The 17,644-nt window shown below is 37.9% G+C and overlaps 1 protein-coding gene across 6 annotated transcripts in view; it reads left to right on the forward strand.

Moving 5' to 3' along the window:
- Positions 1-12,996, forward strand: part of LOC124613943 — a 596,835-nt gene extending 583,839 nt beyond the window's left edge. For 4 of the 6 annotated variants that reach the window (XM_047142701.1, XM_047142711.1, XM_047142747.1 and 1 more), the window contains 3 exons: positions 205-354; positions 1,754-1,827; positions 12,169-12,996. In XM_047142701.1, coding sequence (XP_046998657.1) covers positions 205-354; positions 1,754-1,827; positions 12,169-12,376 — 432 coding nt within the window. In that variant the 3' untranslated portion in view covers positions 12,377-12,996. Of the gene's footprint in view, positions 1-204; positions 355-1,753; positions 1,828-2,082; positions 2,099-3,236; positions 3,246-12,168 lie in introns of all 6 variants that reach the window. The other 2 variants (XM_047142729.1, XM_047142738.1) reach the window with 2 other exon arrangements.
- Positions 12,997-17,644: the final 4,648 nt, after the last annotated feature.

A 17,644-nucleotide genomic window follows, 5' to 3' on the forward strand; every position in this document is an offset into this window, starting at 1 on the left:
TGCATTTATAAAAACCCAATTGCTACCATGTGGAATCTTAATCCTTCATAAAATTACAGATGATCATTATGTAAAGTATGTATTTTAAAAAGGAATGACTTTTCTATTAATACACACATTGTTAAATGTGTATATCTTTTTCCCCAGTCATTTTTGTTTGTTGTCATACGGTTTAACATTAAAGTTTGGTTATATATCCTACAGGTGGTTTTCCTCCAGCAGCAGCTAGAAGATAAAGAACGAACCATCCAGCTGCTTCAGGTGCAGATGACGAAGTACACGGACAAAGCACGTGAGAACAATGTGCACACAGACCAGGCAGAAACTATCAACGCTGCCACACAGACTGAGAGAGTAAGTTAACATAATAGGGACGATGGTAAATGTCAGCCATACTCATTTCTTAAACATGAACATTTTTAAGGGAAAAATAGAAAATAGTCAAACTGAGGTAGCAGTACCCAGCTACACATACACCCTTTCCACAACACAATGTTTATTAAAATGCAATAGCTAAAATGTAGTTTCCAGTATTTTGATCAGAGGAATTACCAAGCCATAGAGTGAAACTCTTTCTTGAATTAATGAGACTGCTAAACACACAGTAGACAGAATTTTGAAAATGGTTTCTGGCTTTTCCTACAGAACGTTTTCCTTCATATTGTACCAAATTTATTTGGGCCATTCTTGTGCGCTCCACTCTCATTACACCACTGCAATGTGGAAGTGCTGATTCAGTCTGAGAGGGCCATCTTCTGGCTTTCTTCCTCATTTATTCATTCCTTAACTTATCCAGCTTAGTCTTCTGGATGGTGGACTAAGGAATTTAATTTCTGATAACTGCAATCCCTATGATTCTTTTTGTGGAGGAACATGCTTCAATAGCACACAGGTCCTTAATGGTTTGAAGTAGCTGTTGTACATCACTGTTTTTTGCTTTTTCTGGAATAATGTTGTTCCATAAAATGGTCTCACTTGTTGGTACAATTCAAAACCCACTTGGAGTCTGTTGGTGATCTGTCTAATCAAATTATTCAAGGGGATGTTATTTCTGAGGTACAGAGTACTCTAGCTCAGGGGTAGTCAACCTCTTTTACCAACCAAACACTTTTGTGTGTCTGTTAGCAGCAAAATTTTCTAACCGTTCACTGTTTCCACAGTACTGATGTATAAAGTAGGGAAGAAACTTTAATTTATAAATTTATAAAGTAGACTTACGTCAAAATTTGTATGAAAACCTAATGAAAATGTTTCTGAAACCCCTACTGCCTAAAATTTGGAAGGCCCACTCATGGACAATAGGGACCAGGTTGACCACTACTGCTCTGCCTGGTGGTCCTGTAATTTAACACTTGCAGCATGACTATCTTGGCTAACTACCTTTGCCACTCTCTTGGTGTCACTGATGTGGAGGCAGTATTGCTGGAACTAGGATTTCCACAAGTTGAGTCTGGTCTGAACTACTACTGTCTGTTCCACCCTTTATCATGGAATCCTCTGCAAAATCAGTTGCATTAGTTCACAAAAACCTTTTGTGAATTTGTGTATTATATCTTCTGTAACACTGATGAGCAGTAGTGGGGACAATGCACTGCCTTGCTGAACTCCTCTGTTGGCCTCAGACTATGAATATCACCCTTTTGCACCTTTTACATGCCTTACACTATCCTAGTACAGCATCTGAATTTCCTTAAAAGTCCTTAAAGTGCATAAACTTATTTATAAATAGCTTAAGCAAACATATTGTTTACAGTTGAGACCAGTCTCTGCTGGGCCTTCGTTGCTGCAGTCCCTCCCATCAGACTCTGCAAATGGGCCATTGGTCAGGTAAGATTTGAAGGTGTTTAAATTTACTTGGGAGAAAAAAAGCATTTTTCCAAATATATTAGTAAAGTCCAAAAACTTTTCTTTAACTTGACAAATTAGCATTTACTTCACTTGTGAGAGAATAGTGATTAATTTTGTATGTGTGTGTGTGTGTGTGTGTGTGTGTGTGTGTGTGTGTTTGTTCGTTTGTTTTCATTCACTCATTAGGGAAAGAAATCTGAAACATTTTTAATTTTCTGTTATTGCTGCCACCAGCTTCCGGATTGGAAAGGTAGTGTGTGTGTCCCATGTTGACCTAACTTGTGGTATTATTTTAATGATGGCAGTCAACTTACTGTGCCTGCTGCATTTAATGCATTGTCATTCATTGTGCCTGTCACAAAAGATATTGTAGTATCATATATTTATAATAGTTAATATTGTGAAAAGTATGACATATAAAACATAGTATTTTCTAAAAGTGCCTCTATTTGCAAGTTATGAGAAAAATGGGGTGTTGCATGCATATCATGGCATTTTGATATTGAGTGAGTATCACACATTGAGGCTTTCTTTGTTAACTACTTGAAAACTTACAGGAAAATTAGTTATTATACAATAAAACTGCAAGCATACACACATTCAATCAGCATCTTTATGCAAGAAATTAGAATAGTTGATCACAAAATGCAAACCTCTTCTTAACTAACACCAGATATGTAGTTCGTCATAAGGCTGCCACACTGTGTGCACGAAATATAGAAAGCTGCGTTTAAAGTGCTAGTTTAATCTGTACTCATTGCATGCAGGCAGTAAGTGCCTTAATGTGTGGAAATTTGTTATATAAATCACTCTAATGTACAAAACTAAACTTGAATATGATTAGTGCGGTAAATCATTGAAGTTTACCCATTCTTTGAAGATGTTTAAGGATTGTTAAAACTGTTTCCTATTCTAAAGCTTCACAAACACTGCACTTCCAGATTGTGGTGTTTTAATATTATCTTCTGTTTTATCCATCATCTAGGAATCTTTTCTACTCTGCCAGCTCACCATTCTCACTTACATTTTTGTTCATTAATTAATTTTCTGCTCAGAATCATTCGTTCCATTCTAACACAGGTCATTTGCATAGATTTTTGGAAAAATTATAACGTACGTTCTTCCAGAAAAGCACATCCCTAATTTAGTTGCTAACATTATTCAGAAATTCTAGTATGGGATTTAATTTCAACATTGATAAGTTTATCAGAAGTATCTTTTGACACTAAACAACAAATTTTTAAGAGCAGATTTTTAAAGTTTGAGTGATTTGATTCTCTAATTTAGAGAACTAGCTTAGAATGTTCAGTTGTCCCATTCTAAATAACGTAAATAGGTAAATGGTGTTTAAACCACAGTACCGTCTTTTTTCATGCTGCTGTGGTTAGTCTTATGGAGTAAGTACAGTGTAATGTTAATTTTGTAATTCAGATTTCTTGCTGATTTGAGAGAAACCAATATTTTTTTTAACTTTCTTGACCTGTGAAAGTTCTTTCATACCATTTTGGCTCTGTGTGCAGTGTGCTGTCCCTGCTTTGTTTGTGTTTTGTAATCACTCTCACTCGTGGCCACTCATAATCTTGTAGCGCACAATTACCTTATATAGTCCACCTACTTTCACTTAAACTAGAGGCAGTTTGTGTTTCTATCACTCAGCACTTAATCTTAAAGGTGAGTGGTGGTATGTTCCCACAAACTACATTTAATTCTGTCTGGGACTTCCAGTAATCATTACTACTTCATGTCTCAGCACAATAAAACTTAGTGCTTTTGTTTAATGAAATGAGAAAGGATGAATGACAGAAATTGGGTTTTTATTTATATTTGTGTGGCACAAGATCAAACTCTGTAGTAAAATGCAGTAAATGTCTCTCATGAAATGAAAAAAGTTTGTTCATTTAAAAACAAGTAGTTCGAACTACCTTGAAAGGCAAGTATATCTTGTAATTGTTACATAGAGATTTTTCAGCGGTATAAATTAATTGTTCATAGAAACACTGAATGCAGGTAAGACTTTCTGATTATTGTTTGTTACCATAACACCTATTGTCATGCAGTACCATATTGAAGATTGTAGTTGTGTGCAGGCAAACAAGTAAAAAATTCGTAGAAAAGAATGCAAGGAGTTGTCAAGGCTTGCTGAATCTCGTATCACATGTACCTCAGTAAATGAGAAAATATAGATGGCTAAATATTTGTGGTTTGAGATGACGTGATAAGAGCAAAAGCAGTCAGTTTAAATATTTCACAAGAGAAACTAATACGTGATTGAGAATACCAGATTTCATATTAACATTTGTCACTAGTTTGCTCTGAATATATTATAGTTGTCAAAAAAAATCAGTGCAGTCTGTTCAGTGTAATGTGCTCAATCCTGTTGTGCTGTGACATGAAGAAGCCACAAGTTACAGACATTAAACAGAAGAAAGTCAGGGATTGGATAAAAATATAAACTGTGTAGACTCCACACATGTGGTGGTGAGTGGCAGAATACATGCACATCGAATGTGTTTGTATACCACTCAACACCTCTATGTGGTGAGTAGATGGCTGCCTGCTTACATGAGTTAAGTTTGTTGTTCTTGAACTGGAAGTTACATGTGCCAGACAAAAGAATTTTTTCCGCAGATTTAGACATTGTGTTGCTATTAATTTTTTGTGTATGATTTCGGTATTGTTGCCAGATAATGTAAGTGTAATGTGGGTTTGATGTATAGAACTTCCTTCTTTATGTGGCTTCTGAAAGTAGTTGTGTGTGTGTGCATGTGGTTTCTTTTCCATTCATACAGATTAACCAGAAACTGGTACTGTTGTCAGATGTACTCTGTTGGGATGGTTCATGATAAACTGATTTGTCAAACTTTTAAATCTAAAGAATGCACAATGATAAAAATGCAAATGTTAAAACTAACCATAAAGCATATCAGAAGTAGCAGAGGTACATTTTACAGGTAGAATTGACTATGCTAAAGCATTGTGCAAGATATGTACCACCTTTGTGGAATCCTGACCAAATCAAAATTTAAAAATGAATTTCTAAGTAATTTTAAGATTAATTTCTTGCCCAGAATGCTGAACTTAATGGTGCAGGGTCCCACAACTGTTGTAATTATTCAGAATCAATAAACAGCACCAGTAGCACTTCCATTCTCAGTTGCCAAAACTGGTTCTTCCACCAAGACTATCTTTAGTAGCTATGAACCTAGCATCGTGGTAGTACACGGTCAGTGTATATGCTTCCAAGACACTAGGCTCATAAGTGCTTGAAAATGGCCTTAGTGTCCAAAACCGGTTGTGGTGATTGAAAATGAGTGCTACTAGTGCTTTTGATAGATTCAGAGTAAATGTTAGGGCTATTCAAATATGGTTTTGTGCTTTTGTTACTGGGGGTGAGACATGGATTCACAATTTCAAGCCAAAAACAATAATCGAAGCCATTCGTGAAAGCAGAGAATGAAAACTTTGTTTTAAATTTTGATGTGCTAAAGCATGAAATTTTTATTGTGTTCTGCTCAAAAACATTTGGAAATGGAAATTCCAGCCTGGATTTTACAAGTAATCAATTTCAACAGCTGAAGGTGACTGTCTTTTAAAAAGAGTAAAATGACTTCAAAATTAATAAGTATGGCTGTACCTGGTAAATTTGAAGTCAGTTTAATCTTTTTGCCTTTAATTGTTAAAATTACTTACTTGTAAAATCCAGGTTGGAATTTCCACTTCCAAATATTTTCGAGTGGAACACGATAAAATTTCATGCTTTAGCACATCAAAATTTAAAATCAAATTTTCATTGTCTTTCACTTGGTAATGACTAAAGACTGAAACTGGAATAGTAGATATTACAAATAATTGAGAGATAACATTGTCACCTTTAAAGTTTCCCAACAGTGAAACCCATCCAAAAGAAAATCATCTGCTGGAGAAATTAACGCAGGTGTTTACTAGGATGCAAAATGTATTATTCTTATTTATTATTGTTCAAAGTTTAAGACAGAACTATCCCTCATTGGTTATTTCTGTTTGCTCCCTCATAGGTTGTTATTTCTCTGTCTGCAAACACCCATATATACCCAGAGCTCCGTCTGACATGATGTATCTCAACAAAAGACAGATGACACATGGGGTGACTAGTCCAAAATGTTTATTAGTGTGACACACAATTTGTCAACGTGGCTGATAAAGTGATCCATCTGTCAATGTCAAATATTCCTTCATAAATTTTGAAAGGATAATGCTTCAGTGGGTAATGAGAAGAAAACAGCCTCATTGTCGTGTTGATACTATTTTTTATTTATTCAGTTTCCCACAATGCATGTTACACCTAGTTCAAGGAATGTTCAGGTTGGTTGATAAATGTTCATAAGCATGTTGTGGATATCAATGATAAAACACCCACAAAAATAAATTGCCCTTGTAATGTGCAAGAAAAATAGAGGCAAATGCATGCTCCCATGACGTATTTAAGCATTACATGACAGCATTATTCGCCTCGACTATTTTTCTTGTACATGAGGTGAATTCATTTTTGCAGTTGTTTTATCAGTAACATCAACAAGTTGCTTATAAATATTTATTGGCCAATCTGAAGGTGCTTTAAACTAGGTGTGTCATTGGTGACTAAATAAATGGTAATTTCAGCATCAAAATCAAGACAGTTTCCTCCACATTCTGCATACTGGTTGCTGTGTCACCACAGCGTGGAGTGGAAAACTTTGTACGGGTCTCACTTTTGTCACAGGCTACTTGCAACTAATGCATCACAGGATTAATATTGTTAATAGCTGTTCAGCTGCTGTGGTATGTAAACTTGTAACTAAAATAATAACCAGTTGTCAGCTGCACAATTTCTGTAATTTTTTCAATTTCACTAATATAAAAAAATACTGTGTGCCTGCCAATTTACTTTTATTTTGGTGAAAATGATATCCCAGAAACCAGACTTTTCTGTGGGTCTTACTTCTCATAGTACCTATAGTAATTTACAAAATTTGAAAAAGGTAACATTCCCCATAATATAATTACAAAATAATGAAAAAATTCGTTTTAATGCTCAAGAATGTAATTTAAGTGTCAGTAAAACTGACAGTGAGGAAATGTGTATGTGAACGTAAACACTGTTACATTCTCCATAAACCGATTTGTTGGTTACTGAATTGGCGGGTGAAGCAGGTTTAATTATATCAGCCTCTGAGTGAAAGACACACTTCACTCTTTCAGAATGTGCTATTTTGTGTCAGAAAATGCCAGTATGGTACAGTAAATAACCATAAGGTAAGAAACTCTGTGCAATCCACAAGTGTGAGTGATGGGGTTAAATTTGTCGGACAGAAGTGAATTTTATTCAGGGCTCACTTTTGAAGAAGCTTTGGGACCAAAGTAACTTTAATATTTTATTTATAGATCTAGTATTCAGCAACTGTAGTATTATTTTTTCAGGATAAATTTGTCATCAGTTGCAAATCAGTAATATTATCTTTACCAGCTTTGACAAATCAGCCATCTTCAGAAGCTCACTTTACCTGTCGATCAATATCTTCTTCATAGGAAGATAATGCCATGGTATGTTCATGTATATAACATGATTATTTTAAACACTGTTTACAATAACTGAATCACATCAATGTATCTGTTGTGCTAGCAATAGCAGTCCAAATACATAACTTTCTGAACATACCATAGCAGTATCCTTCTATGAAGATGATGATCACTGTCTTCTAAACTAAACTTGTGAAGATGACTAATTTATTGAAACTGGTAAAGATAAAATTTATTTACAACTGATGACTGAAATTTATCTGGGGGAAAAACATAATTTTAATACTTCATTTGCAGTACTGCTTGTACTTCACACACTATATGTCTGCATTTGAATTGTTCTGCAGCTATTTGATGTGAAATTATATGGATTCTGTAATCTCAATAGCTTGTTGTGTTTGATATTTCATCTTGCTTGCATGTGTTGCTGTGCTTATCTGATTGTACATATTTTTCGTATCCTCCATGATATCCTTCAAACTAATGACAAGACTGATCATAAGAGCAAAGTAGCAGGCTGTTGATTTGGTTGTAATTTGGGGTGTCTTGCTGTGTTTTGGGAATGAATAGAAGCATTGGAATCAACACCAGAGGCTGTTAAACAATGTTGAAGAGCGCGCGTGTCTCTCTCTCTCTCTCTCTCTCTCTCTCTCTCTCTCTCTTCTATGGTTTCAAGTTTCCCAGGAAATTAAAATGTATTAATTATTATGATAGGTACTAAAAAAATGCTGTGGGCCTACATTTTTCTCTAGTGTTTCCAACATTTCTATAGCTCTTCAAATTTAATTTTGAAAAATGATGCTATATGACCTCACCAAAATACCTCTTCTTAACTTGGAAATCTTCGGTACATTTGTGCTCCATCTGAACTGCAATTCCTCGAAACTAATATGATAGTGTATGGTTACTGTTACTCTGACTTGCAGCAATCTGAATAAATGGTGATAATTACTATATGAGAAATTTTTTGATAGAAAATAGTGTTACAAATAGTTTCTGAAGATATTAACATTACGTTGACAGTAATTAGGAAGTTGCATCATCTCATTTATCTTTCTTGTATGTAAAATTGCTCTGATTGGTGACTTTATGGCACAGTATAACATGCACGACTTAATCTATTGCTTAACCTATTGTCATAAAGAATACTTTAATATGCTTTCTCTGTTGTATAGCAGCTGTACTTCAGCAAACTTAGTTGCCTTAACTGCAAAGAGTAGCAATCGCAGACTGCTGTAAATATTTTGTGTGTGCTATGTGAACTTAAGTAAAGTTGCCTGGGAATGGTGCATTAACAATGTGTTGTACAGTAGAGTCATATTTCATGTTAATGTATGCTTAAAACTCAAGTCTTCAGACACTTAGACTTTTTTGAAAGAACACTTTTTTTTAGTATAAGGGATATGAAAGATAATATATACGAAGGTAATGAACCTAGAGTGGGGTAAAAATTGTACTTCCAATCAGACAAAACTATTTTCCAATTACCAATACTAGTGTATCACTGTTACAATAACTATGCCGGCCGGGGTGGCCGAGCGGTTCTGGGCGTTAGTCTGGAACCGTGCGACCGCTACATCGCAAGTTCGAATCCTGCCTCGGGTGTGGATGTGTGTGATGTCTTTAGGGTAGTAAGGTTTAAGTAGTTCTAAGTTCTAGGGGACTGATGACCTTAGAAGTTAAGTCCCATAGTGCTCAGAGCCACTTGAACAATAACTACACTGTCTAAAAAAGTGAAATGGTCTGCATTTTGAAACCCTGTCATTTTCCCCCATTGTAATGTAGAAGTGTGACATCTGGTGCAAAGACACCTACAAACTTTCTCTATAATGGTGAAAAAGTGTGGCTCCTGCGACATCCTATAGGCTTGGTGATTTGCACAGCAATGCGTCTACTCATTGGCACCAAATTTCAACCCAATTCTGCTCAATGCCACCATAGACAAGTCAGGCAATGGGAAGTTATTCACACCTTCCATTAACATCTCTCCCTCCTCCCTCCTTACCCCTCCCCTCTCCCCCACCCCTCTCCCCCACCCCTCTCCCCCACCCCTCTCCCCCACCCCTCTCCCCCACCCCTCTCCCCCACCCCTCTCCCCCACCCCTCTCCCCCACCCCTCTCCCCCACCCCTCTCCCCCACCCCTCTCCCCCACCCCTCTCCCCCACCCCTCTCCCCCACCCCTCTCCCCCACCCCTCTCCCCCACCCCTCTCCCCCACCCCTCTCCCCCACCCCTCTCCCCCACCCCTCTCCCCCACCCCTCTCCCCCACCCCTCTCCCCCACCCCTCTCCCCCACCCCTCTCCCCCACCCCTCTCCCCCACCCCTCTCCCCCACCCCTCTCCCCCACCGCTCTCCCCCACCGCTCTCCCCCACCCCTCTCCCCCACCCCTCTCCCCCACCGCTCTCCCCCACCCCTCTCCCCCACCCCTCTCCCCCACCCCTCTCCCCCACCCCTCTCCCCCACCCCTCTCCCCCACCCCTCTCCCCCACCCCTCTCCCCCACCCCTCTCCCCCACCCCTCTCCCCCACCCCTCTCCCCCACCCCTCTCCCCCACCCCTCTCCCCCACCCCTCTCCCCCACCCCTCTCCCCCACCCCTCTCCCCCACCCCTCTCCCCCACCCCTCTCCCCCACCCCTCTCCCCCACCCCTCTCCCCCACCCCTCTCCCCCACCCCTCTCCCCCACCCCTCTCCCCCACCCCTCTCCCCCACCCCTCTCCCCCACCCCTCTCCTATCTCCGCCACCCCCCTCCCCCCCTCCCTGTCGTTCAACACATTGTAAACTGTTTCCAACAATGAAGTGTGTGGAAATCTGTGTCCTTTATTGGTGCCTTTTTGCACCACATCCTGAGACTTTTCCGTATTGATTCTAAGAACTGGTGTGTCTGAATATTTTCCTCGGGTACTCATAAAAAAACTGTGATTTCAATGCCGGACACTGTGCTTCTGACCTCGTCTGTCAGGAGAAGGGGAGAGGTGTCAGTGATAAGGCGGGGAGGGGAGGGGAGGGGGAGATGAGGAGCTTTGCATCTTGCGACAAATCCACTGTGGTGTTGTGCAGAATTGTGGTGAAATTTAGTGCCAGTGTAAAATCATGCACCCAACTCACACCTCATGGGAGACTCTAGGCGCAGACACTTTTATTTGCAAGTGTCGTCAACAAACTGTTCAAATCCTTGCTGAGCTGGAGGATGATGATGATGAAGGGTGCCATATTTTAGCGTCATTACAGGAGGATGTCTTAGATATTTTTGTGCCAAATTTTAGATATTTTTGAGCCAAATTTCAAACTTCTGCAACACAGTTTTTGTGTGCAGTGTATGAGGTTGTTATATATAATTGAAGTGATTTCACAGATTTTCTGTTGCAATATTGTTTGACTTATGGATACAGGCCATTGCACACACGTAGAAAAACTCTCACCTCTTTTGGTATTATAAGTGCTCCCCGTGTGCAACCCCACTTCCCCTACTGATCCTAGAGATGTCAGTACTATATATGTCTTCCCACATGCACAGCATATTCAATGGAATTGGCAGTTGGTGGAAATTTTGAAGTGTCATTGTAATGCTCCGGCAGACTGATGTAAATTTATTTCAAGCACAACATTGCTTTCTTCGTGCCTGTCACCATCTTGTCTAACTCCTCCCTGCTGTGCTCTTGGGGCAGGAATCTGATCTGCAGCTGCAACAGTACAAAACTTTGAGTTTTTCAGTTTGAATGTTGAGTTTTGTGACAATATGTTTGTTAATGTAGCTACAGTGAATTTTTGAAATCAATCATTTATAATAACCTTGTATTTCGAGGTGGCTTCTTGACTAATTGGGCAACTGATGGTCTGCAGATTCAAAGACGTGGGATTCAGTCTTCATTTGACACTAGAATTTGTCACTTATTGATCCTTGCATGTGTGGCAATATGTCATAAACACCATGTTGTGCTGTGGTTCAGAATCCAGACTTGTCTCTAGCGTCCACTATAAACTGGTTAAGTCAGATCAAGGGCCAAAGAAATAAAAGGGCTTCCATATTTAATATCACCATGATTAGTAAAGCGCTGATCTTCCAGTAGTAGACAAATTCATATTTTTGTTATTACAATAAACGTAGTTGTCTTCATCATTGTACAACCCCACCCTGACCCCTCATCCACAGTATGGTGCCCGGCAGGGGACCTCGTAGCACTGCTAGTCATTTCCTTCCCCGTTCCACTCACAAATAGAGCAAGGGAAAAACGACTGTCTATATGCCTCTGAACAGGCCCTAATATCTGTTACTTTCATAGTGCTTACACAAAATGTATGTTGGCTGCAGTAGAATTTTCCACAGTCAACTTCAAATGCCAATTCTCCAAAAATTTTTAAAGTGTTTCGTAAAAAGAATGTCTAATCTCCAGGGATTCTCATTTGAGTTTATGAAGCTTGTTCTTAATACTTGGATGTTGTTGAAACCTGCTGGTAACAAATTTACTGTTAATTATGTAGGACAAAATTGAAAAATGTACTATTATACTTGATTTACAAGAGGAATATGCAGATACATTCTTTGAATTTAGTGCAAGACCACTTCATCACAGTGGGTAGTAACACTTTAACAGGAGATAAGTAAAATCTTCTCCATTGTCAGTCAGCAAATGATGGTGAGACATGTAAGATTAGATTTTACAGACTGTATGGAATAGTTGACCTAATAAAATGACCTGTAAGAACTTTTATTGCATAAGTGTATTTGCATGTAATGAAAAATGTTCAGAGGAACCAGTGTTGAAATTTAATTATATTCACAGTTCGAGTGAAGTGTGGCTACGGAGAGCTTCGACTGCGACCCGGCTGCCAGCACCTTCACCTACCGTCGCAAGGTTACCGAAGCGTGGAACAGCTGCCACAGTGCAGTCAAACTCTGCGCAGCTCCCAGTTCATAGCCACACACCGTCCTCTGGCATCCCAACGAGAAGGCCTCAGCAGCTTCCTGTCGTGACTACAAAGACTAGCTGACAAAGAGCACAGTAAAAACCTTCTACAAATGTGCAATATTTTTCAAAGGTGCGCTATTGACCCTCTCCACCTCCTTGAAATGTGACTCCCCCATTCTAGAAATCCCCTGCCCACTGCAGCCCTACTTTGCACTTCAGGAGATACATCATTTTAATCCAGTTTTCTGTTTAGAACAAGCAGATGCCAAAAAAATTATACTTTCTCTATTCTCTACCCTACTCAATCCACTAAGAACAAAGAGTACACAGATATTTACCTGATATTATGCAACCAGTATGATCTGTTTTTAATTACCTAAGGACTCTAGTAGGCTTACTGAAAGATAGTTTTGTAACTTTTGGGGATACTTCTTAAATATTTGAGGACTTTAATGCCACTGACAGTCGTATCATATGTCTGTTGTTGCCACACAAAAGTAATTTTGTTTACATATTTGGTTACACTCTTCAGAGTAATACCAGGTTTGTTTCTATCAGGTTGTAATACTTGTGTGAAACGTTTAGGAGACTGAAGCTGTAACTGTGGTGAATAGTGGAATACATATAAGCAGCTAAGTTAGTTGATCTCAGAGTTGTGAAGTCTGTGTAACTGCAGATGTCTTTCATTTTAGCTGTGTTTGGCGCGGGTGGGTGGGTGAGGTGAGGTGAGTGGGTGGGTGGGTGAGAGAGAGAGAGAGAGAGAGAGAGAGAGAGAGAGAGAGAGAGAGAGAGAATGAATATGGATGGAACACATTTCCTTTCTTTTATCAATAAAATTGATTGAAGAACAAAAAATGTCACCTAGAGAGTCTGTGCAATGTCACCCATTCATCTGAATTACTTACGTAGTACCAGTAGGAACTGTGGGCCTTCTAGGTCTATTCAACCAGTAAAAGTGTAATAGATACACTGTCATTCTGACTGTTTTAATATATTACAAGAAACTTTGTGTGTTGTTTCTGTGTGTGTAGTATACAGTACAGTCATATTGGTGCTTTCAGTTTTCAGTGCAGTTTGTTTGTGTCCCAACTTTACACAGTGTTCCACTGTACATATTAGAAAAAAACGGTGTTCTTTCCAGCTGCTGAGACATTCTGCACCCAATGTGTGGCCTTCATGTTCTTAAAGACAGTCAAATGTTAACTTGATATCTAATGATTCTTATCTGATGAAAACATTAGGTGTGCAGATTACCTGTATAACAGATCATTTTGAACTGATTAACAAGTATTAAGAAAACTCATACTAAAACACTTGTATCAATAAAACTAGACTTGTTACTCACTTGCCAGAGCATACTGAAAGGAACAGATATTCTAGGATGCTGTTGATAAATCCTCTTATTTCATAGCTTACACAACTACTTTTATAGGAAAGCTCCCACATGTCCATGAGAGACAAATTGCTTTGGTGGTATAACTCTGTTGCTTTAAAAAAGTTGTATAGTCTGGCAGGAAATGGAGGAATGTCAACACTGTGCAACTGAATACCAAATTCTTCCACGACATCTTGTTTTACAAATCAGTTCATCATTGTAGAATCAAAATGTAAGTTGATGTTTATTACATTTTCGTTTTCACTCTACTATTGCCTAAAGAAACTTGCAGTTTCTGAACATTATATGAAAGATTTTAAATATTCAGGCCTTTTATGGATCAGTTTCATATAACGAAGTTCTGTAGATAGTAAAATTGAAACTTGTGTGTTGTGTATAATTATTAAGGGTTAATGGTTCACAAGTAAACAAATACATAAAACATGAAATAAGCTGACTGTAACCCACATCACAAAGTACCCATTGTACTCATAGATGAAAACGTGTATTTCATATTTATTCTCTGATGAAACTAGACCTAATAAAGTGTAAACTTATTTGGCAAAAGGCAAGAAAGGTACTGAAACACAATGAGATGTTTGATTTTTGTTTCCATTGACTGTCAGTAACAACACAGCTGAAATGACTCAGATGTAATATATTTTAATATGTAATAAAATGTGTAAACTCAGTAATCATGTCTGCAGGTAGGGGGATAATTTCTTGTATAACTATCTTTCTAGTTGTGCATCTGTATGCATAAGTACTGTGATTATGGCTTTGCAGTATTGTAAATTTACAATCAGAAACATTCCTTAAATGAAAATTGTTTTTTTGTCATTGCTTTGTAATAGTGTGTAAATGATCTCATCATTTAGTTATAATGTACTTAAAAAAGCTTCAACATTTGCCTTCCCGCAAATTGTACTTGGAGCACAAATGTAAAAATTGTGAGAGCACAAGATTTGACTGTGTTTTGTAATGGGTGATACACACCAGTATTCAATGAGGCAAGTGATATTAACATACTTCCTGCTGTTGCTAGTGCCAGCAAAATTAAGTAAACAGTATAATTTAAAAATATAGTCTTAAATATCGTGTTAGTATCATCTTTCAGTTCTCTAAGTTCAGTATTTCATATTTAAATTCATTCTGGAAAAGCAGTTGACCATTTCAGTGGTGCAGGTTTCATTCTCAATCATAATTTTATTAAAAAAACTAGAGTGGAACCATCCAGTGCAGAAAAGATATCGAATACAAGTCAATGCGTGTGTAAAATTTGTTTTATTGTAAAATAAAGTTTTTTGATTATGGCTTGGTTGTTCTCTCTTTCCATGTTTGCTGCAGAGGAATGGAGTTGCACACATGAATGAGCATTTTTTTCTGTGATAAGATGATTTGGCACTGATGTAATGATCTTCATGGGGATATGTTACAAAAATTAACAGCCTCTGCAGTTAATCAATGTATAACAGTGTTGGAAATTTGACAGTACTACTTTGATGTGAGTACATAGCTGCAGAGTGTCTGTATCCAACAATTCAGAAATGTTTCTATGGGGTAGGACTAGCCTTCAGACACATGATTTCCATTTTAGGTTACTTTAATTATATACCATATTTACCCGATTATAAGATGAGGTTTTTCGCAAATTCATCATTCAAAAACTACAGGGTCGTCTTATATTCGCAGATTAAACTATTGCTGCTGAGATAATCATTTTTACATTGTTTAACCAATTATATAGGGGGTAAGTGTTCATTTACTGACGAGTATTGTCACGGGGAGATTTATTATGAAGAATTCGGAATGGTAGGGCTGCCCAAACGATACTCGCATTTGAACAGATTCAAGATTTCCCAGTAGTGCCAAAACACTTCATACAGTACTGACATTGCTCGAACAATCGCATGCAATTAGTCTCGTGTGGTGTGCTAGTGTAAGGATACGCAAGAAACTACAAGCTAGCCACAACAGTCTTTTGCTCTGCTTAAAATTTGACAATGTTGTGAAACACAGGAGAAAAAAACACTAAATTCTCTCACCTTGCAAACTGTTGATGTATTGGAACAGCTTTACAATAAAAATGCGTATGTGGATGAATAGAAATACATATGTGGATACAATGCATAAACATTAAGGCCGCTTTTTAAGTAAAGGAAACATTCAAAAAGGGATATGTTGTCCTATAAAAAACAGTACTTGATTCTTAATTCAGATCAATATTTTACTTGACTATGAGAAACTGTGATGATTTGCTAAGTGGCTTACAAACAAGAAATTTGGTCGCTGTTCGTGTATTAGAATATCAGATGAAAATGTTACCAGCTTTTAATCTGTTTCATAACATGATGGCAACATTTAGATGAAAGGAGGTGGAAAATTAATCCAAACAGAAATGTCTGATAAACAAAATCATTCATATTAAATTGACTGTAATTATTGTGAGAAAAAAAGTGGCAAGACCTATTGTGGAGATAGTATCAACAGACGTCAGCAGATTGCACAGGACAAGCAAAAGTTCAAGAATTGGACTGAATTGTGAGTGTGATCTTTTATTTATGTATTACCTGCTAATTTTACACATGACTTGCACTCTGAGAGATATTGCAGTCCTTATGACAGCTGCTAAAGTGCAGTGCTAGGGAAGGGCTGTATGTGGAACAGTGGTACCAACGTGGCTGGGAACTAGTGGGGTGCTGGGAGGGGAGTAGTGAGTGGGCAGAAATTGTCGTGTTGCCAGCCATAGGAATATGTACCACATACTTTCCCTTGTTAGGAATATCTGCCACATTGTAACTGCAGTTTGGATCCATTTGTAGTTAGAACTGAATTGAATTGAATTTAACATTGGATGAATACTGCACAATAGTATTCAGTTCTGCAGGAGATGGTAAAGTCTAGATAGGGGTCAGTGCCATACTTGTGTGTCTAGTGCTATAGTGTTGTCACGCTCAGTGTGACGTATAATGGGAACAAAAGAGGGTGCATCACCTGCTGATTCTACACAGCCAGAGAGAGAGAGAGTGGGGGCAGATGATATGTTTGGAATCAAGTGATACTATAACATTCTCATGTCAGTATTGAAGCAAAATTAGATATGTATTTGGATAAAATCATCTGTCTTCTCAGGTCCCATGGCAACCACCATCTCAGAAATCACAAAATATTCAGAAGAAATAGTCAAATATTTGTTACAACAAAGATACAAATTTCACAGCTGTGCCATTAGACAATGATGATTAAAACTAGTGACACCACAGACAGGGTTAGTAATCAAGAACAGTAGGAAGAGGGAATGGTCTCCAAATTGAAGTAAACCATTTCTTTTTGTTTATTTTATTTCTCCTTGTTTTATTGAAATGTAGACAATAAATGACATAAATTTAGAAAAGGTATAATGTTAAGTTTTGAGCCACACTTTGTCAATAAAACAGTTTGTATTTGTGATTAGTCAGAATTTGTTAAAAACAACATTTTTTTTCAAAAGACTCTTAAAGAAACGTGCTCATCTCATCAGAGATGTCTTATACTTGGGTGAATATTGTATTCAGATCATATCATCACATGGTATGTAGTTAGATTTTTATGGCTGTTTATCTTCCTCCTCCCTGTGCTGCACCAAGGCTGAGTGCTGAACACTGTAAGTGCTTCTAAGTCATTTAAGAATGTCGCTGCTGTTCTTGAACAGTGATTAATAGTTCAAAATAAACTTCGTAAGGTAGAGTGTGTTGTATCAGATTTAATTACAGCAGCAGCCACCATACAATGTACTAGGTCAACTCAAGTGTGCCATATTGAATATTTCCTAATCAATATAGCACACTTAAGTTCACTCTGTACATTGTATGCTATCTGTCCTCTTAATTGAGTCTGATGATATTTTCGAAACACGTCATTAAAAAGTGTGGTCACAAATACCTGTGGCTGTTTTACTATTATCATTGTGTTCATAATAGCTATTCCCATACTCCT

The sequence above is a fragment of the Schistocerca americana genome, chromosome 1, assembly GCF_021461395.2.
Source record: "Schistocerca americana isolate TAMUIC-IGC-003095 chromosome 1, iqSchAmer2.1, whole genome shotgun sequence".
In the NCBI taxonomy this organism is placed as follows: Eukaryota; Metazoa; Arthropoda; class Insecta; order Orthoptera; family Acrididae; genus Schistocerca; species Schistocerca americana.